The sequence below is a fragment of the Elephantulus edwardii genome, unplaced genomic scaffold, assembly GCF_000299155.1.
Source record: "Elephantulus edwardii isolate Elephantulus edwardi_28Jun2011 unplaced genomic scaffold, EleEdw1.0 scaffold00002, whole genome shotgun sequence".
NCBI lineage: Eukaryota > Metazoa > Chordata > Mammalia > Macroscelidea > Macroscelididae > Elephantulus > Elephantulus edwardii.
The window spans coordinates 15,329,343-15,350,858 of NW_006399752.1; the positions used below are offsets into that span (position 1 = coordinate 15,329,343).

The following is a 21,516-nucleotide window of genomic DNA, read 5'->3' on the forward strand; positions in this document are numbered from 1 at the left end:
GGGAGTGTAAAATGGTGCAACCCCTGTGGAAAGCAGTATGGCGCTTTCTCAAAAAGTTGCAAATAGAGGTTTGCAGTTCTAATCTACCCAGAAATACCTTGGAGGAAAGATTTAGCACCCTACTTCCCCAAACTGGCTACTCTCTGGAGTACTCTTCTATTCTGAGTTAGGAAGTTGCCATGAACTCCTGTTGACCCTGCAGGGAATGGTTTGGTTTTCTGTATGATGGAAGTGGTATGATCTCTGCATAATGGGGACAGAGATAATGACTTTTATTGCTCTGGGATAATTAAGGAGAGAAAGGAGCTGATAAAAGTGGTGTAGGTATACAAGGGTCCACAATTAAGGTTGCATAGTGGAATGTACTTGGGGTGGTGGGAGGGGTGGGGGTGGAGGGAGTCTTTCTTTTACTTTTGAAAGAGAGGAATGAACTTGGAGGGTGAGGGAGGAGGGCTGGGCGGGGAAAGTGCAGCAATGAATGAATGGAAATCCAAAATCTAAAAAAAAAAAAAAGGTGGTGTAGGGAGGGAGCTCTGGCTGCCTAGTGTCAAGAAGCTGCACTGCAATCCCAGAGGCATGCAGTTTGAATCCACCAGATACTCTGCTGAAGGAAGGACAATCTCCTGTACCAGTCAGATCCTATTTGACGGCGCACACACACACACACACACACACACACAAAATTAAAAAAGAAGAAAAGAAAAAAGTGGTGAATGGGCAGAAGAATTATGAGCTTCATGTAAACTGGAAACCAGGGGTTTGGAGGGACCCTGATGTGAATGTTATACAACATTCAGTTGCTATCACAATGGACGTGTGCTGCAAATAGTATCCTGAAGAGACCTTATGTTGAGGCCCCAAACTTCTTCCTGGAAAGACAAAGGAATGAAAAGGCTGAGAAAGAACATTTCAGATGAGAGATGGGAAGGAAATACAACCTATAAGGTTGACTAGAAGAAAATGGTAGAATCAAGTATATAAAAGTCTTGATAAAAATAAGTGAAAGGAAAGGTAAGGAGTCCAAAGAACAGATTTTGAACTGAGAGAATTAGTAGATGAGAATTTAGAGCTGAAGGTTTTGGCAATAAAGATTATATACGTGTGTGGCTGACAGAAGTCGAGTGGATGGTATTAGAGTTGAAGTCAAGACTCTAAGAAGTGATACACTGGGTACTGAATATGCCAATAATTATAGAGGGAGAATGCAGATGATGCCCGTAGGCAAGGTGAAAGTCCACAGTGCATGGAGAAAATGACTTGGAAGACATTAGCTGTCACAGGCAGAATAAAAAGGTGACACAGCTGCATCAAAATAAGAGACCGCTGTACTTTGAATGTAAGCGAGAGCTTGAGAACAAAGGGGGACCGAGTATGTTAGGAGGACAGCCTGCACTGCCTTCTGGCCACAGCGAGTGCACTGACTAAGGACAAAAAAGACTTCAAAAAGACAAAAAAGACTGAAGACTTGAAAAGAATGCAAAAGGAAATGATGTGAGAGGATAATTCAGACTTCAAATTGGAGAAAAAAAAGGAGACAGTACTTACTATGCATCTAAAACCCATTGCCACTGAGTCACTTCTGAGCCATAGCAACCTTGTGATCTTTCCTGACTGTAAACCATTATGGAAGCTGACTGCCCCATACTTCTCCCATGGGGCAGTTGTGGGGTTGAACGCCTGGCCTTTTAGTTAGCAATGCATTTTAACCACTTTTCAGCCAAGGCTTCTCTGTGTGAAAAAAACACTATGAGAATGTTCAGACTTCACAATAAACAAACAAAAACCCAAACGAAAGGGAGCTCTGGTGGTCTAGTGGCAAGAAGCTAATGCACACACATGGTTGGATCTCTTCCTGTGCCTGTCAGATCTGATTCCATGGTACACAACAAGAAAAAACAAAACAAACCAAAAACCCCACCCCTCAGCAACCCAACTCAATTATTGCTGAGTCATTCCAACTCCTGTGTGATGTGTTAGAACTGTGTTAAACCAGGTTTTCAATGTATGATTTTTCAGAAGGAGGTCACTAGGACTTGTGACTGGGTGATTTTACTTTATAACCTTTCACACTTTAGAGATTAAGACATGAGTTTGAAAAGGACCAGAAGTGTGCTTGAGTCACATAGCTACAAAGATTAAAGTCCAGATTACACCCTAGTTCTGTTTTTAAAGCCTGTGCTATCCGTGATAAATGAGCTATCCTCTGTTTGTTGGGAAGACATCATCTCAACAAAATAGCAGACGGAGTAAGACGAAAATATGTATGATGCGGAAGTTGCAAAAAGTTAGATAAAATAAAATCTGTAATTCTGTAATTGTTGTTTTTGTTGTACTGTAGAGTTGGAACTGATCCATAGCTAACCCTCTGGCAGGTTTTCAGAGGCAGTTAATCACACTGAAAGAGACTGCCCATTTTTCTCCTTCAGCGGGGCTGGTGGCCTCCAATTGCATGCCTTTGAGATTATAGTGCAGCTTCTTGCCACTAGGCCACCAGAGCCCATAGGCTCAGAAAATCTCCCAAGAAATAAAAGTAAATAGCTATGTTTCAGAATAAAAAACTGAGAAACAGACATGTGGGCTGATGCTCTGGCTGTCGTGAGGTGAGGTGGACTTAGATGCTGGGGACTTACCTATCATGAAAGGAGAGGAGACTAGATTTTGGAATGAGAACGCAGAACACTGGGACAGTAATATGGTCATAAGACAGACAAGGGAGGAATGGATCCTGGAGGAAAAGGGAAGGCTCTCTTGAGAAAGTGAAACTCTGGGCGTGGGCCTCGCACTGATTTAAGTCCAAATTTTCAAAACAAACAAGAGTCTGGGAACTGTTAAGCAAAAAATGAAAATGAAAACTGGTGTTAGGCTGCCTACACTCCTGGTGTGTAGTGGCAACCACAATAGTGGCTGGTTGATGATAGAAAAAGTATGTTCTCTTTCCTTATCACTTGGGTGCCCCCAACCCCAATCCTGAAATCAGAAGAGACATTCCCCACTGCCACCAACACTCACGAGGAGTTGCTAGTGTTCTCTAGTTAGGCCCACCTCTGAGGCTATTCCCATGCCATCATGCAACTAGAACCAGAGGTGTGCATGGGTCTACACTCAGAACTTTCCTCCAAGAGCCTGTGGACTGTGCAGCACCTGGTTTTCAGATCAGTGGGACCACCCCTCTGTCTGGTATCCTCTGCTCTTGTGGTCACCGTTGCAACGTTTGGAACATAGCACCTTTTGCAGAGTGTGCCATCCTTGGACATACCAGGTTTGCAGTGACTATCTCTTCATGCTAGCCATCTCTGACTGTGTATCCTGCCTGCACCAATCTCCTAGACTGGCAGAGACACCATCTCTCACCTAGCATACTTAGCCTTGGTTGCCCTGAAGCCACTAGAAACTCTGCCCCAAGCTGGATGTCCTACTCCTCAATACACCCTTGCACATGGCTTGGCTCCTATCTTGTAGCCTCATTTACACTCAGCTGAGCAGAAATTCAGACCTGACTGGGTACCCAACTCCAAACTTCTACTGGACTGGAAGATACACTGTCCCAGATCAGACAGCTTAGTTTTGGGTACTAACCATTTCCCATAGATTTTCAGGTATTTCCTTGTTTATTTTACAGTTTGCTCTTGTGAGTTGATTTTTCTTTTTCCTTTTTATTTTCTGCTTTCTCTTTTGACTATGGTTTTGTTGAGCATTTTTCCTCCTTTCTCCTGCCAGTCTATTATCTTTCTGTTTTTTATTTTATTAAAATGTTTCCTCTCTTTTTAGTCTTTCCATTCTTATTCTTCATTTTGTATCTATCTCTGTTTTGGTTTTCCCCATGTTCTTGTATTGTCTAATCTTGTTTATGGTTTTTTCTATGTTTATTTCCCTTTGTCTTTGTTCATTTGACAACAGAGTGCCACAGTATCCAGCCACACACACACACACCTCCTGTAGTTTGACACACTGTCAAAACTAAAGACTTGCTTTCAGTTCATCTGATCAATGAAATACTGCAACCTACACCAGCCTTCTCTCAACTACACTGCACAGTAAATAAAGAACTGTACACACACTGTCACCTTTTACTATATCCATCAGAAGACAATGAAACAGTAAGAATAGGCAGTGAAACTAGCAAGCAACACAATGGCACTTACATGGTTCAGTTATATATATATCAAGACAAAATTGTACAAAGACAAATATTACTGTCTCTTGCAGGCAGAAGGCAACTTTTAACTGGGCACAAAACCAGGGAAAAAATTGGACTAAAACATGACCAAAATACAGAAAATATTTCAGAGGAAGAAATGCTACGAAACTTCCTGATAAGGAATTAAAAAATATGAGAATACTGAACTATAGATTAATAATAAAAAGAATATAAGACCAAACATAAAAAAAATGAGAAACTATACAGAAGCAGCATATTGAAATTCAGAACACTCAGACTAAAATTTCAGAAATAGTTAAGAAATTAGGAGGACAAAAGAGAAAATTAAAGCAGTTAATCACAGAACTAATGAGATTGGGGACAAATCTTTCAATATTAATCTGTTAGAGAAACAGGAAAAAAAGAAGGAAGGAAAATGGAGAAAGCATGAGAATCATGACAACATCAAGAAGAACAACTTATCTGACTGAAATCAGAACAAGGAGAAAAAAAAACACAGAGGAAATTGAAGTGCTAGAAGAAAATTCCCCAGATATTGATTATAAAGTGTCAGAAAGGCATCTTTGTCTCACAAAAGGTTGTGATAATACAGAGAACTAGACAATTAGAATTATTTCACCCTTGCCTTGTCATATGTGCTAATGTTACAAAACGCCAAAAATGAAAAGCATACTATTTTTTTGTTCTTATCTTCTAGTGTATACTTGGCTGTGTAGTGTCTACAGCTGAATCTGACCTTTTCCTTTATTAAGCCATGTCTACACTGTGAGCAACCCTGAGGAGCTCCTATTCCAAAATGACATTTTATTATTTTTTGTCATCAGATTATGAATATGGGGAGGAAAATGTGATGGATGAAGACAATTTAATTGTGGAGAAGCACTTTGGATCCAAATCTATTCTTAAGGCTAATATTTTAATGTCAAAATGCTATACACAACCCACGGAGGGGCTAGATTAGAAGTAAATTCTATCACAGAACAGACGTCTTGATACACATTGTCTCAGTTAATCCTTAATAGTAAGCGTTGGAGGAGGGCACCCAAGAATGCTGAAGCTGAGGCTTACACCTTGTTGCTGTTGTGCATCTCTGAGTAGAAATCGATCCAGAGCTGTACCTTTGGGGTGGTAGTTCAATTCCTTACTACTAAACTACCATACTCCTTACTAGTTCAGTATCTCCCAGGTATTTTGTAGTGGATCAGCATCTGGAACTAAGACACAGCTGATTGCATGTTCATGCTCTTTTCACTGTAGCATTTGCCCTTTCACCAGGACTCAGGCTTTCAAAAACCCAGAAAGCAAGGCATCAATGACAAAAACCAAGGGTACTTCAATTTGGCATTGTTTATTACCATTAGTACACTCATAAAACCATGTAAATGCCAAAAAGGAAATTAAATGGTTTACCCTCCACAACAATCAACAGAGTGTCTGCCATGACCTTCCAGTAACCTCACCAGTTTATGTATTTATACACTTCACGTAAAGTGATAAGCATACAAATGAGATTATAATACATTTTTTAGGAAAAGAATTTTTTTGTCAATATTTTCTATTTTAAAAAACAAAACAACAGCTTTCCTCTTTGGCAAAAGAGGTTTTCTTTCCTATAACAAACTCAGAGGCTTAAATAAAACTCACTGAACATGAGGTACAGCATAGTCTGACCTAGCCTAGAATTATAAACATTCGAGGGGGACATTATTTCTTAAAAATATGATTTTGGTTTCCAACATCTCAGTAGAAAAGCACCGTTTAGATTTGGTCCTGGTCACTTCTGTTAGGCATACTTCGAAGAACCTTTTTCCTCTCTCCTTGGGGTAAAACACAAACCACTAAAATAGTCTCTTCCTGGAGAAAGTCATGAAAAGTGTGGGCAACTGGCCTTAGCAACACCTTCAACTTGATGTGCAGAATCATTTGACATGGGAATTCTGGCTGTAACTGCTGCACTACCTTCATTTCACTTTGCTAGGGGAATAGTTTCAGTTGCTGGAAGCCACAGTATTTGACTTTGCAGACAGATGTGCAAAGACAGGCTTGCATGTGAAAACTTTGTTATAGCAACCAGGCTCAAGGAGGGAAATGAGCAGAATTAGCCAGGCTTTCTACCGCCCAGAGTACGTCATGGCCCCACCTGAAGTGGAGTCTAAAAGAACAGGCCACTGATGGGTGATTTTTTTTTTTAAATCAACAAACATCAACAAACATAATTGCTAAATCAACCACCATACTGGTATGTTTTTCATGCTTCAAGTAATTTCTTCCAGGAGAAGAATGCTTAAAATGTTCTTGGTCCTAGTTATCAAAGGAAAGAAAAAAAGAACATTAACTTTAAACAGACCTGCTGCTAACAAAGCATCAGACAAAATATATTTTTTAAAATGTGAACCTAATTACAATATAAGGACTTCTGGTGGTTTAGTGGTAAGGAGTTGCACTGTCATCCTAAAAACGTGTGCTTCAAATCCACCAGCTGCTCTTTGGAAGAAAGATGGGCAATTTCTTCCCATGGATTTACAGCTTCTGAAAACCCACTGGAGGGTCAACTATGAGTCAGTTCTGACTTAGCGGCACATAACAAGTACTATATATATACATTTTGCAACAGCTGTATGTTCCCTCTTAACTTCTGTGCAGAAGTAACATCTGGTAAAGCAAGCTCAGATTCCTTTGAGCTAAACACGACTCCTTACAGATTGCACATTTTACACCGAAGCAGCTCAATATCACAGTGAGAGAAGTGCAGACACCATCTGAAAAGTCTCATATTTTTTTTTCACTAGCCAATAAAACCAACAGATGAGGACTGCCCTAAGGGTCGAAACAAAATCAGCTGCACAGTTATGTAAACAGTATGAGGTTGTCTCTGAGACTCCACCACAGGATCCGAATGAACGGCATGCACCAGCCACGTACGCACACAAGCACAAACACACGCACACAGGCACGCGCGCACGCACGCACGCACACAACAGCAGTTTCCCTTCTTCCAGTGCCAACAGAGGGACAGCCCGTCGATGCTCGCAGGTACCACGGCAGGTTTCTTTCACATTGTGTTCACAGAAGAGCGGTCATGGCCGTCTGGTTGACTGGGGTCAGGCAGTCTCTGGGTGCTGAGTAGCCATCACTCACTCCGGGGCTCTTCTGTGGTCTCTGGTAGTCACCATCACTGTGTCCCGCGGTGAAGAGGCTGTTCGCTTTGGGCTCATCATACGCCCGGTCTACAGGGTCCTGGAGCATGTGATAGTCTCCACCTTTGGTGCCTCCGGAAGGGGAGAAGCTGCCGGAGGACAGTGAGTGTTTGTGCGTAGGTGCAGGGCCGGGCACGCAGTAGCCGCTCCGAGCCGAGAAGGTGTTGGCTCTCATCAGGTGGCGCTCCACGATGGGTGTTGCATACTCAGGCTCTTGGTTGGTCAAGGGCAGGGCATACTCGTGGCCACCTGGCCGGTGCGGGCAGTCGTAGTGGTTGCCGCCCTCCGTGCTCATTGCATCCACGTCAGTGTCCATCGGTCGGAAGGTGGAGCCCTTCCTTGTGACCGTCCCTGTACCGATCATGAGAGGTTGCTGGTAATCTGAGAGCAAACGAGAAGACACCATTTTTAGTGCATCACAGAGATACATGGACAAGCCTGCTGAATGTAGAGGATGCTGGCTCATTTGAGGTAGTAGTGAACCAACGTTATACAGAACTCTTTAAGTGTCACCAGGTCCTCAGTGTGCCCCAATTCAACACACTGTGAACCTGAAAGACATCAAGTGTGGAAAAAGACCAAGATGGAAGAGTCACATCTTTCACATAGAGGGATTCGCACAACCACAGGCACTGCTTCAGATTCCAGGCAAAGTGCAAGTGGCTAATGTGTATAGCTCTTAAGAGAAAGGTGGGGAGTTCAAGTCTACCCATAAGGGCCTTGAGACAAAGTCATTATCATTATAATTGTCAAAAGCCTGATGGCTTTAAAAAATAAATTCCCATGGAGTACAGTTCTGCTCCGACACACACGGGGTTATCATGAGACTGGTGCTGGTGGGGGAGCTTGCTTTAGGAAGGGCCAAATGGCTATAGGAACTCAGAATAAAGAGATTAGGTTTTTATTTAGCGGCACACAGAGAAGTATTTAAAACAATAAGTGGGACTTTGACTCTTGAAATGTTAAATTTTGAGGTGGAAGTACTAGTAGAAGTAAAAGGAGGAAAGACCAATCACACAATTTGGTGTGAGGGAAATAGTCATTTTGTCTAATGGGATATAAAGATGAAAGCAGTAGGCTAGGGCTGAATGATGATAATGATGAAACTATAACATTTATTGAGCTTTTTATTCTATGCCAGGCACTCTTTTAAAATACTGTTGTTATGTGCCCCCAAGTTGACTATGACTCACAGTGACCCTATGAACAATGGCTCTGAACCCTATCCTGAGCCAACTTCACTGTCCCTGACACAGTTGACCCCATTGCCACAGACATGGTGTCAGTCCTTCTCATCCATGGCCTTCATCTCCTGCACTGATCCTCTACCTTTCCAAGGTAGATCCAAGACTCAGTATCAAGAGAATGACAATTCTACCAGAGGCAATCTACAAGTTCAGTGTCATCCCACTACAGAAACCAATTCAATTCAACAAGATGGAAAAGGCAATTTCCAATTTAACCTTGACTGGAAAGAGAACACAAATAAGCAAAGCACTACTGAAAAAGAGAAACAAAGTAGGAGGCATCACACTTCCTGATCTCAAATTACCCAGCTGTGGTGGTCAAGACAGCTTCGTACTGGAACAGTGACAGGCACACAGATCAATGGTATAGAACTGAAAGTCTAGAAATTATCTATCTATGGTCAACTGATCTTTGACAAGGAGAAGAAATCAGTTAAGTAGGGAAATGACAGTTTCTTTAACAAATAGTACTGGCAAAATTGGAAAACCATCTGCAGAAAACTTAAGCAAGACCAACACCTCATACCATACCAAAAAAAAAAACCCAAAACCCAACAACTCAAAGTGGACCAGGGACCTACAAGTAAAAACAAAGACTATAAAATTCATCAGAGAAAAGCTAGGAAGAACTCTAGAAGTCCTAATCCACAGCATGAACAATCTTCCAAGCATAATGAAAAAGCTACAAGCAGGAGAGGATAAAATAGATGAATGGTTTTAAAAATCAAATCCCTACGCACATCAAAAACCTTCTCCAGCAGGGTAAGAAGGAAGTCCATAGACTGGGAAAAAATATGGCAATGGCATATCTGACAAGGGACTTACATCTAAAATTTACAGAATATTCTAGCACATCAACAAGAAAAAGTTAAAGAATGCAATCACAAAGTGAGCGGAGGATATGAATAGACACTTAACCAAAGATAATTCGGATGGCAAACAAACACTTAAAGAAATGTCCAAAATTGCTAGCTATCAGAGAGATGCAAATAAAAACAACTATGTGATATCATCTACAATAACAAAGCTCAGCAAACAATTCAAACAGATGTATGTACATCCATGTTTATTGTTTCATTATTCACAATAGCAAAGAATATGGAATGGAAGCAACTCAAGTGCCATCAACAAATAAGTTGGACATAAAAACTACTGTACATTCACACAATGGAATATTATGCACCCCTGAAAAACAATGAACTTATTAAACATTACATACACAACATGGGGCACCTGGAGGATATTATGCAGAGTGAAGTATCTCAGTCACAAAAGGACAAATAGTGCATAATGCCAGTGTTATAAACTAGTACAGAAATTGAGGGCTTGAGGATCGAAAGGGAAAAGAGTGGCTAGATAATATACAATGCATTAGAATAGATGAGGGGAAGAACTGTCTGAAAGAAATATATGAATGAAGATAATCTGGAACAAAGAGCACTTTGCATAGTGGGCTGGGGAAGGGATGGGTAGGGTCAGTAAGAGTGTGCAACAATGAGAAAAAAATAAGAAAAAAAAGAAAAGGAATACATGGAGGATATGTGGTGAAGATTAGATGCAAGGAGTTCAGGTTTAGACACATCAAAGAAATGATGACACTTGCAGGTGGAGATATCAGCAGGCTAGTGTCTGGGAAGGATTTCTGGATAGGAGATGTTGAGCTGATCAGCATACAAGGAAGGACATGGGGGGAAGCTCTAGGCATGGATGAAAGTGTGCAGCAAAGGGACTGCATGTCAGAGTGTGGGTGAGAGCAGGAAACTGGGACTTTCTACACATTTAGACTCACAGAAGACCCTTCAGTGAGGGTGGAGTCAAAGCCTTACTGAAGCTGAAAGAAGATAAAAAAAAAAAAGGAAAAAAAGGACAGAAATGAGGTAGTGGCTTCCCTTCCTTCACTCTCAATGTAGACCAGGATTTACATGAGGAAAGGAGAAGGCTTTAGGTTGGGGGGGATGCTCTCCTTCGCCCGGAAGCGTCTCAAGCACCCTTACATTGGTGTATGGGCATCATCTGGGAACTTCTGCACAGGAGGCCTGACTGTCTGCACTTCTAATAAGCTCAGGGGTGATGGGGACACTGCTGGGCTCAGAAAGCCCTTTGAACAGGAGGAGCCAGTGCAGTGCTGCTCAGCGGGTGACCTTGCAGTAGCTGAGGAGTGTTGTGACAAGTCATCAAAACAGGAAATGCAGAAATTGAGAGTTAAATTTATAAATATTTAGCAATGTGACAATTTTATGTCATGAACCCTGGTAGCTTAGTGGTAGGAAGTTGTGCTGCCAACGTAAAGCCATGCTTCTCGAATCTACCAGCTGTTCCTCGAGATAAAGCTAGACCATCTCCTCCTGTGTGATTTACTGTCTCTGAAAATCTGCTGGAAGAGTTGGTTCTGACTCATTGGTATGTAACACCACAGATCTAATTTAAAAACAGGGCTTTGTATTTTGTATGTTTAAAAGCTGTTCCTGTTTCTGATAATTTATACTATATTTTACAAAAAATACTAATCCATAAAAATAGCAAACACCAGGTCCTTTCCCACAAATCGTTTAGGAAGCCTGAGTCTCAGTGATGTCTTGCTTGCTAGGCTTTTCTAACTGGATGAGTTCATTTGTCTCTTATGTCGTCCCACTCAGGAGAGGAGCAGTTGTCTTTCCAGCCCTTTTCTCAGCACCTCAACCAAACAAAACAGGCAAATTAAGGCCTTCTGGACTCTGGTGGTACTTCAGGGTCCTCTCTATGGGTGCCATTACACCCTCTGCAGGGACAAGCAGGGAGGCTGAACTGAGCTTTTGAATTAACAGCTACTGACAGTGCGCAAGAGCAAGAGATAGACTGCAAAGAGATAACACATTTCTAATTTATCAGATCCCACTGAAAACAAAAGACGTTAGTCTCATTTCTTCTGGTTTCCTCCCCTACCAGCACAGTCTGTCAGAGGCTGCACTTACCTGCCATATCACATGCAATTAGATCTAACTTTTGGGTCATCTCCTTTTCATTATCATAGCTGATGGTAAATTCTGATGACTGATGCCTGAGGAAAGGATACTTAATCTGCTTCCAACAGCCTGGAATGAAAACAACATGAAATAAATGCATCAGAAGTGTAACCCTCACTCTGTGATGTGCTCCTCAAGACTAAGTCTGAGCCTTTCTTGATGCTGACTGTGACCATGGCCCATTTCTTTAGATGCACTTGGTGAAAACAGCATTAAGACATCCTCAGTAGTAACCACAGCACTATCCCAATTAAGTTCTACACTCATCACAGCATATTTGTGTGTTTGTTGGATCCCAAGACGGTCCCTTTGCTGGACCATCCTGGGCATGGTATTCCACCCTGTGCACTGAAATAGCCTGGGTGGCTTAGAAGGGACAATGTCAATGGCAGTTTAGACCTCAGGAAGATAGAGTCTTGAGTGACCCCTGAAGTTCTCCAAGAGCTCTGTCTTGTCTCCTTAACCACAGCTGACTGTGGACATCCTGTGTCATAAGGATTCTGCAATCTGGTCCTTTCCCCACTTCCCCAAGTGGAAAATATAAGGCAAGCCTGAAGATGCTAAGGGTGTGTTGTCCTACATTTACAGATGATGATGATGATGCTTTTATAACTTCTTGATGAAAACCAGTGTTCTGATCTAAACTCCATTGGCCAAAAAATTATTGTAGGTAAATGATGGGATTATGTTAAAAAAAAGTAAACAAGCCACCAAATATCTGAATTATAATGAAGAGATAGGGAAAAGGAAATTTTCCTTTTAGGTTTTTAAATTAAAAAATTCCATGGTGCTATTTTTTTCCTTTTAAGCCCAATAAATGTGGGCCATAGCCTAATCATGTTTTCAATGAGGAGACCTTGCCCCCAAAGCCAAAATAAAAACTGTTGAGTTTTCAACCAACCTGTTTTCTGAGTTTCGGTTGATCCATAAGGATTTCCTTCCTTCTTCCTTCTAGCAACACAAAAAGTCCATCTGATTATTTATAAACCACTATGTCTCTCTCTCCCTCTACAACAAGGGGATCATATTAGTCCTTACCTTGTGAAATTAAACGAGACAACAACTGTCAAGTGCATATAATGGTAAAGAAATACATAGGATTATATAGAAATATATGCCACATAAAATAAAGGTCACAATATTTTCACTAGAAGATTAGTGTACTAATTACTTTATAGCCTAGAAAACAGTATTTTATTATTTGCTCCCTAGCTCATGAAGTCAAAGTCAATTAAAATCTCTAAATCTCTGACAATTTTGGAAAATAATGGGGGCTAATACTTCAGATGGAAAAACACTAGATGAAAAAAAGGTAGCTGACCCAAGTCTTCACATTCACATGCACTCACGTCATCTCTGCTCAACAATGAAGGACATTCTGTTGCCTCTGAGTTGATTCCAGCCTTTGAGGTTCCCATGTATTGTCACAGAGTAGATTGCCCCATACAATTTCCTCCGCTATTATTACAGAAGAGCTCTGGCAGCCTGGCCCATGGGGAAATGCACCATGAATCCAAAGGCTGTACTTTCTTGGTTGTTTGAATCCAACAGTGGTTCCATGAGATACAGGAGAAAGATGGGAATCTCCTCTCACTTGATTTACAGCTTCAGAAACGCAACTGGAGGGTCAGCAATGAGTTAGTTCTGTCTAAGAGGCAATGAGTCTTAGGGATCGCCAGTGGCCTAGTTGATAGAGAGCAGCATTACTAATCCAAAGGCTGCACCTCTCTGAAGTTCAAATCCAAAAGCTGCTCTCTGCCAGAAAGATGGCTGGTTTTCTCTGTGGGAATTGCAGTTTCGGAAACCCAATGGTGGGTCAGCAATGAGTTGATTCCTACTCAATGGCAACGAGTTTGAGTTTATAATTATTACAGAGGTAGCTCTCCAGAGCTTTCTTCCGTAGTCTATTGGTAGGTCCGAACTCTCAGCCTTTTCATTAGTAAACCCACTGTCAATGAGTAGATTATGATTCATAGGGACCCTCTAGTTGTAGATAAATTATTTGTACTATCCAGAAACCTCTAGTCACCATCTAAAACTGTGGGTGTCTTTAAAAGGAATTACAATAAAAATAACTTCGGACACTTGCTTTAACCCATAAATTTTCCACATGGAGCTTAAAACCTAGGTATTGTTCTTTCATTTTTATTCATAAAATTGTTCTTCATTCTATGTGTACTAATAATTGATAAATTCTTGTTGCTTTAAAAAGATATAAAGGAACTTTGGAATGTTTTCCACTTTTTGGTAGGGTCTAAATACAAACATTTGCTCCAGTAAACTTGGGAGTTTTGGACTCTGAAAGTTAGTAGTTCTCCAAGTAGACTCTATTTTGTGTATGGAAAAAAGTGAGGACCGGGACACTAAATGGCCTTCTTCCCAGTGACAAGGGTGGGACCAGAATTCAGACTGCCTGGCTCTCCTCCTAGTACACTTTCCACTCTACTGCTGGAAGAAAAACAGATACTTCAAAGAGCATATTTCAGTCCTATACTACTTCGTCAACAATACTCAGCAGTTAAGTCAACATCAAAGGTTCCCAAATGATACCAACAGTGTATAAAATAACACCTGAGAATTTCTACTTCTTTGCAATTTGTTTTTAAATATACAAGTTAATGTTTTCTTTTGAAAGATGTTGCCTTTCTATATATGATTATCTGAAAAGTAACATTTTCTTATTATAATTATTGACATAATCACAGAATACATTTTAAAAAAATATCAAGTCCCATACTTTTTGAAGATTGCAAAGAAGCCCATTCCAGCAGCCAGCAGGACGACCAAGAGCACGGACGGAATAATGATGGTTGCCAAGTTCACTCCTAAAGAGAAGGTCAAGTTAGAACATTGTAAAAGAAAATAAACTATGAACAGATCCCATCCTCTAAAACAGAACAATGATTTAAAAGGCCCTGAATTGTTAAATATATGGGGAAAATTGATATATGCTAACTAAACATTTGCTTCTCTCAAAAAGCAAAGGGATATTTAAAATCTTGACTTAATTTGGGAAGGCATTTTATTCTTCCCCCTAAAACAGTTTTCAATGTTCCTCTAAGATTAATATTTACTCTTGAGTTTTCTGTCTGCCCTTGCCCCCAAACTAAAACGACTGCTTTTGAGCTGATTCTAACTCACAGAGACCAGAGAAGTGTCCCATAAGGTTTTCTTTTTTTTTTTTGAAACACTTTTAACCACTGTCTCACTAGGGCTCTTCTTGGTTCACGTTAAACTCCCAAAATTCAGAATGAAGAAAGAAGGTTTAAAACGGCCCAATCAGTTCAGGAGCTATTTATAGACAAGTCAATGGCTTAAGCACAGTGTAGAGCTCTTAGCATGTTTTCAAGCAGCCAGTTCCACAAGATGTGGGCAGACTGAACTGAAATGTAACACACATATAGAGACTTCTGAAGGAGTGCTGATGGTCTAGTGGTAAGGAGTTGAACTGCCAACCCCAAGGCAGGCAGTTTGAACAGACCAGCTACACCATGGGAGAAAGACAGGAAATCTCTTCCTGTGCAAATTACAGCTTCTGAAACCCCACTGGAGAGGTCAGCTGTGACTCAGTTCTGACTCAAAAGTACATGACAATTCTCTAAGTTTCTAAGATGGCTTTGGAGTCACGACTAAAAGGAGATTCAGCTTACTGATGTCAAAGGGCATTTGGACACAGCTGTATGAAATATGAAACACAAATTCCCTACAACTCTGCTTAAAAAAAAAAAGGAGGTGGTGGCACAGAGGCTAAGCCCATTTGTTAATCAAAAGTTTACCAGCTGTTTCTTGGAAGTAATATGTGGCTTGGAAACCCTGTAGTATTTAAAATATGCAAACCACTCAATTATTATTTTTTTTTACTCTTCTTTATGTGTGAAAGCTGAGGGAAAATAAAGAGATAATAAGGAATGGAAATGTGTAATTCTTTAAAAAGGAGATCAAAGAATTTACATCTGAATAAAAATGTCTGTAATTAAAGCAGTGTTAGCTATAAGAGTGAAACTTTGGGGAGGAAGCTTAAATATAAAAAAAAATAAGAGAACAGTTAAGTGAGTGTATCCACATGATAAAATATATAAAGCCATTAGTAGTTGTGGTTTTCAGCTATTTAATCACATATAAGTGTTCATAACACAGTATTGCATTAAAAATGTTCTTGAACGGAATATATGGTATATTCCCTTTCGTCTTGAAGTTATAAATAGCAATGTATTAGACTGAGCACAGTAGGATTTGAATGGAAATCATCTATGGATGCTGATAAAGGGCAAGTTTTCATTTTTTTTCTATTTTTATAGTAGTCTCAAATGATATAAAGATAATATGCAAACCATTCAATATTCTGAAACAATAGATGAATTTTTATGTGCCCAAAATTCAGAAGTTTATAACAAGGTGAATGTACTATCTCCCTCCTTCCTTTTTCCTACTTTTCACAAAAATGTGCATGTTTATGGTTTTTGCAAATGGTATAATGCTCTTGCTTTTGGTTTTGTCTGCTCACTGTGTATGCTATATGTGTGAATATTCCCATGAACCTGTTGTGAGAGAAATTATGGTATGTTTTCTAATATTCATTCAGAACTACTTTATACATAAAAGAATAAATGTATATTTGCATTATTTTCCATTTTCCTTGTAGGCATGGCAACCCGCCACAGAATGTTATTTCTTACTTATTTTGCTAACATATTTCAGAGAACTTTCCACATTATTAACACAAAGAAAGTTTTCATACTTTTTTTATAGCTGTTGTTGTTGTTATGTACCACTGACTCGCTTGTGATGCAGAGACCCTATGTACAACAGCCCTAAACTCTGCTCTGTCCTGTGCCAATTGCATTGTCTCTGACACACCCATCCCGAGTCACTGAATCAATCCACCTTATAGAGCGTCTTCCCCTCCTGCGCTGTCCCTCCACTCTCCCAAGCATGATGTCCCTCTCCAAAGACCGGTCTCTCCTTACAACATGTCCAAAGTATGTTAGATGGAGCCTCAGAATCCTTGCCTCCAAGGAGCTGCCTGGTTTAACCCTTTCCAGGATCAATCTGTTCGTTTTCCTAGCAGTCCATGGTACCATCCATACTCTTCTCCAGCACCACAGTTCAAAGGCATCAATTCTCCTTCTATCCTCTTTAGTCACTTCTCCTTCTATCCTGCTTAGTCACTGTCCAACTCTCTGATGCATAACAAGTGATAGCAAAGGCCATGGCATGTATCAGATGCACCTTAGTCTCCAGAGAGACACCATTGCTTTTCAGCACTTTGGAGAGGTCCCTGACAGCAGACTTTTCTATGACAATACGTCTTTTAATTTCCTGGCTACTGGTGCCAACAGTGTTGACTGTGGAGCCAAGCAAACTGAAGCTGTGAACAATCTCAATCTCTTCACCATCCATCCTGATGCTGCCAATTGGTCCAGTGGTGAGAATCTTTGTCTTCTTGACATTGAGCCTCAATCCATATTGGAGGCTGTAGTCCTTGACCCTCTGCAGCAGGTGCTTCAGGTCCTCTTCAGTTTCAGCAAGCAGGGTTGTGTCATCTGCATAATGCAGATTATGATGAATCTTCCACCAATCCTGACACCACACTTCTCCTCATAGAGCCCAGCCTCCGGGATGATCTGTTCTGCATACAGGTTGAAAAGGTATGGAGACCAGACACATCCCTGGCATACGCCCTTCCCAATTTTGAACCATGCAGTGTTTCCTTGCTCTGTTCTAACAACTGCCTCTTGGTCCAGGTATAGGTTTCTCATTAGCATGATCAAGTGTTCTGGGCTGTAGAGTAGTTAAATGTCTAATTATTCTATTTTATTTTTTGGTATATTTACCTAGTGCTTGAAGGGTAGGTTAAATTAGCTTCCAATTCATTCCTACTAATCTTGCAAGGAATAGTCATGGACGTACATAATTTTTGCATGTGCAAATACCTCTGGACTGTTTGTATTTACATATTTATATGCCAGGGAAAAGATGTTTTGTTGAATTATTGTTAAATTAGGTAGGGTACCAGCTATGCCCCTCATAAAAACACAAAATGTTCTGTCTGCCATACCTGTGGGTATTTCCTCCGAGGGGGTGGGCTTTGTGATTGTCTTATCTTCCTTCTCAATTGAAACACCAGTAGTTTGACTTGTTTTCCGCCATACCAGTGAACTATTGTCTGAGAAAGAAGGAATGTTAGAAATCCACGTAAGTTACAAGGCTCTATAAAGTGAATGATAAAAATCAAGGAGCACAGGGACTCAGCCTCAGCCCTACCTTGTGTGGTCTGGCAACCAATGAGCTCCACTTTCAAGGCTATCCTCTGGTGCCAAGTCTGGGGGATGACCCGCACATATCTGGCCACAATAGGAGGGATGAAATTGTTTCTTACCGGGTCCTGAAAATTAGAGTTGCCCTGGAACACCTGTGGAAAAAAGTAATTTTTATTTGTAGTAGGTTAAATGTTGGGATGCAAAAGGAAAGGTAGGCGGTTGGAACTTACCAGCCACTCAGAGGGAGAAAGATTAGACTGCGGTCTCCTGCCACTTAAGACTGACCACCTTGGAAATCCGATGGAGGGTTGCAATGAGTCAGGACTGACTCAGAGGCAGCGGGTTTGGTTTATTAGTCTTTAGGACTTTATCAATCCACTCATACCTCGTTACATGTAACCAAACCAAAGATTCGGTCTGTTGTATTGTTCAGACCCTCTAGATAGTGAACCTTACAAAGACCAAGTTACTTAAGTTCTCTCATTTGAATTTCATTTTGGAAGTTAAAATTTCTTAGTTGTAATATCTTCATCTTTTTATGCTACTATAGTGATTGGTAACCTCAAAAGCATAAATCAGTTCTTAGCCCCAAACTAACTCAAATGATCTCTAACAACATCCCAATTCAAATTCCCAACCCCAATCTTCTACCATGCTGAAGCAATGATTAATTTATACAGAAGCAATTATTTCAAGTTACCAAGAAAATCATAAGTATCTCATTCTGCAGGAGAAAATATTTCAATCTCAAATATCTCGAGGTTTTTCTTACTCTCACATGCTCAAAAGAAGATCGTTAATGCCTTTTATAAATAAAACTATAATGGACCCTGTGATTTCTCCCCTGCCCCTCATCCATTTGCTCCTACCCCTAAAGGAAATGGGAAAGATCCAGAGGACCTGAAAAGACGGGGTAATGGTGAGCATAGCTTAGTGGGGATTAATTTTATGAAACACAATGTATGTGAATGATTGTATGAAACATCAAAGAAAGTGTGAAATATAATGTATATGAATTTCGGGGAAAAAAGAGACAAATCCCTGATTTAAAAAACCTGTAACACAAAGTGTGTGTATAAAACATGGTGTATATGAATGATTATATATACACCAATAAAAAATTTATAATGGAAACACACGGACCCAAATTTTTGAGGGCTGCTTCCTCCACTCAGTTTTCTTTCCTCTTGAGTTTCTCTTCTTACCTTTTTTTCATTATTCACAATTCCTTTATAGGTCTTCCACTTGGAGTTGTTGCTTTTAAAATTTATCACAAAACTCTTAACATAGAAGTTGAAACTTGACTGTGTGGATCCTGCAGTCCTAATTCCTTGTAAGGAAACATTATTTATAGGTTAGCTTATAAAATATGTTAACATACAGAACAATTTCACTGATTTCACATGCAAGCAAGATTTTACTGAAGATTATCCAAAAACGACTGGAATAGCACATCAACAGAGAACTACCAGAAGTCCAGCCTGGTTTCAGAAGGGGTAGTGGTACTAGAGATATTGTAGTTGATGTTAGATGGATCTTGGCTGAAAGCAGGGAATACCAGAGGAATGTCTATCTGTGTTTCATTGACAATGCAAAGGCATTTGACTGTGTAGATCATAACAAACTGTGGCTGACTCTGAGAAGAATGGGAATCCCAGAACACTTGATCGTTCTAATGCGAAACTTATACTTGGACCAGGAGGCAGTCGTCAGAACAGAGCAAGGGAACACTGCATGGTTCAAAATTGGGAAGGGCGTACGCCAGGGATGCATCCTATCTCCATACCTTTTCAACCTATATGCAGAACAGATTATCCGGGAGGCTGGGCTCTATGAGGAGAAATGTGGGGTTAAGATTGGTGGACGATTTATCAACAACCTGCGTTATGCGGATGACACAACCCTGCTTGCTGAAACTGAGGAGGACCTGAAGCGCCTGCTGCAGAGTGTCAAGGACTGCAGCCTACAATATGGATTGAGGCTCAATGTCAAGAAGACAAAGATTCTCACCACTGGACCAATTGGCAGCATCAGGATGGATGGTGAAGAGATTGAGATTGTACACAGCTTTAGTTTGCTTGGCTCCATAGTCAACAGTCTTGGCACCAGCAGCCAGGAAATTAAAAGGCGCATTGCCATGGGAAAGTCTGCTGTTAGGGACCTCTCCAAAGTGCTGAAGAGCAGTGGTGTCTCTCTGGAGACTAAGGTGCATCTGATACAGGCCATGGTCTTCGCAATCACCTGTTATGCATCAGAGAGTTGGACAATGAAATGACCAAGGAGGATAGAAGGAGAATTGATGCCTTTGAGCTGTGGTGCTGGAGAAGAGTATTGAGAATACCATGGACTGCTAGGAAAACAAACAGATTTGTCCTGGAGAGGGTTAAACTGGGTGGCTCCTTGGAGGCAAGGATTCTGAGGCTCCGTCTAACTTACTTTGGACATGTTGTGAGGAGAGACCGGTCCTTAGAGAGGGACATCATGCTTGGGAGGGTGGAGGGATGGTGCAGGAGAGGAAGGCCCTCTATGAGGTGGATTGATTCAGTGACTGGGATAATTGGGATGGGAGTGTCAGAGACAGTGCGATTGGCACAGGACAGAGCGGAGTTTAGGGCTGTTGTACATAGGGTCGCTATGAGTCGTAGGCGACTCGACGGCACATAACACAACAACAAACAGCATATATTATAGTTTCTCAACATTTTGCATACCAACTTTTATTCACTTCCTTTAAAACCTGGTAAGTGTTACAGATAAGTGTCTTCACACTGACAGTCTATTATTAAGAGGTTCTGAAAATGAGGTATCATCTATAAAGAGAACACTGTACTGATATGTGTCATAAAGAGAACACTGTACTGAATATTTACAATCTGCACACAGTTCTTTCACAGAGATAAAGGGAGGATTTGTAACATTTTAAAAGCATGTCAAGTACTTTCAACTAAAGACAGGAAACTATGTAAATCGAAAGCTTAATTTCAACCGAAAGCCATTTTCCATTCACAAAACTGCTTTAGTGTTTCCCTTACGTACCTGTTATTTTCTTTCTTTCTCCCAAATCTATCTCCAGCCATTCGCGCTGTTTATGGTTGTTGCTGTTGTCCCCTGAAGCCCACGATGGGCCTTGATCCTTAAGCCAGGCCTGGCCAGGAGACCAATGAACTTGTTCTCCAATCTCATTGACCCAATGCCAAGAGGAAGAGGCTCTTATTTGCCTGTTAGGTTCCAAGCGCAAGGATTCACTGCAGTCTGGGGAAGAGGGTAGTAAAACTATCAAGATATTGATATTAAAAAATGCAAAAAAAGCCTTGAGTGCATCTCGTTTAATCTTACCCTGATAATGACTCTACTATTTAATTACTAGTTTTTCTTAATAGCCAGACTTGTATTCGGATTATTTGTAGTACAGACTCTTGAATCTTGTTGCTTTTCTTTTTAAATTGTGGTAAAGATACGCATGCATAATAAAATATTTATTGTTTCAACATATTTCACATGTTCACAATTCAGTGACAATAATTCATTTCATTACATTGTATGACCATCACTACTATCGATTTCCAAAAATTCCATTGTCCTTAACAGAAACTCAGCACCTCCTAAGCTATGATTCCCACTTCTCCTTCACCTTCCACCCTTCATCAGGCA

General features: G+C 40.6%; 1 protein-coding gene across 1 annotated transcript in view; it reads right to left on the reverse strand.

Moving 5' to 3' along the window:
- Window positions 1-7,222: 7,222 nt before the first annotated feature.
- DCBLD1 (discoidin, CUB and LCCL domain containing 1) overlaps window positions 7,223-21,516 on the reverse strand; it is a 97,272-nt gene continuing 82,978 nt past the window's right edge. The window contains exons 13-20 of the mRNA XM_006879149.1: window positions 20,902-21,117; window positions 19,071-19,195; window positions 17,870-18,017; window positions 17,664-17,771; window positions 14,343-14,430; window positions 12,507-12,556; window positions 11,555-11,674; window positions 7,223-7,737 (exon numbers count right to left, since the gene is read on the reverse strand). Coding sequence (XP_006879211.1) covers window positions 7,223-7,737; window positions 11,555-11,674; window positions 12,507-12,556; window positions 14,343-14,430; window positions 17,664-17,771; window positions 17,870-18,017; window positions 19,071-19,195; window positions 20,902-21,117 — 1,370 coding nt within the window. The remainder of the gene's footprint in view (window positions 7,738-11,554; window positions 11,675-12,506; window positions 12,557-14,342; window positions 14,431-17,663; window positions 17,772-17,869; window positions 18,018-19,070; window positions 19,196-20,901; window positions 21,118-21,516) is intronic.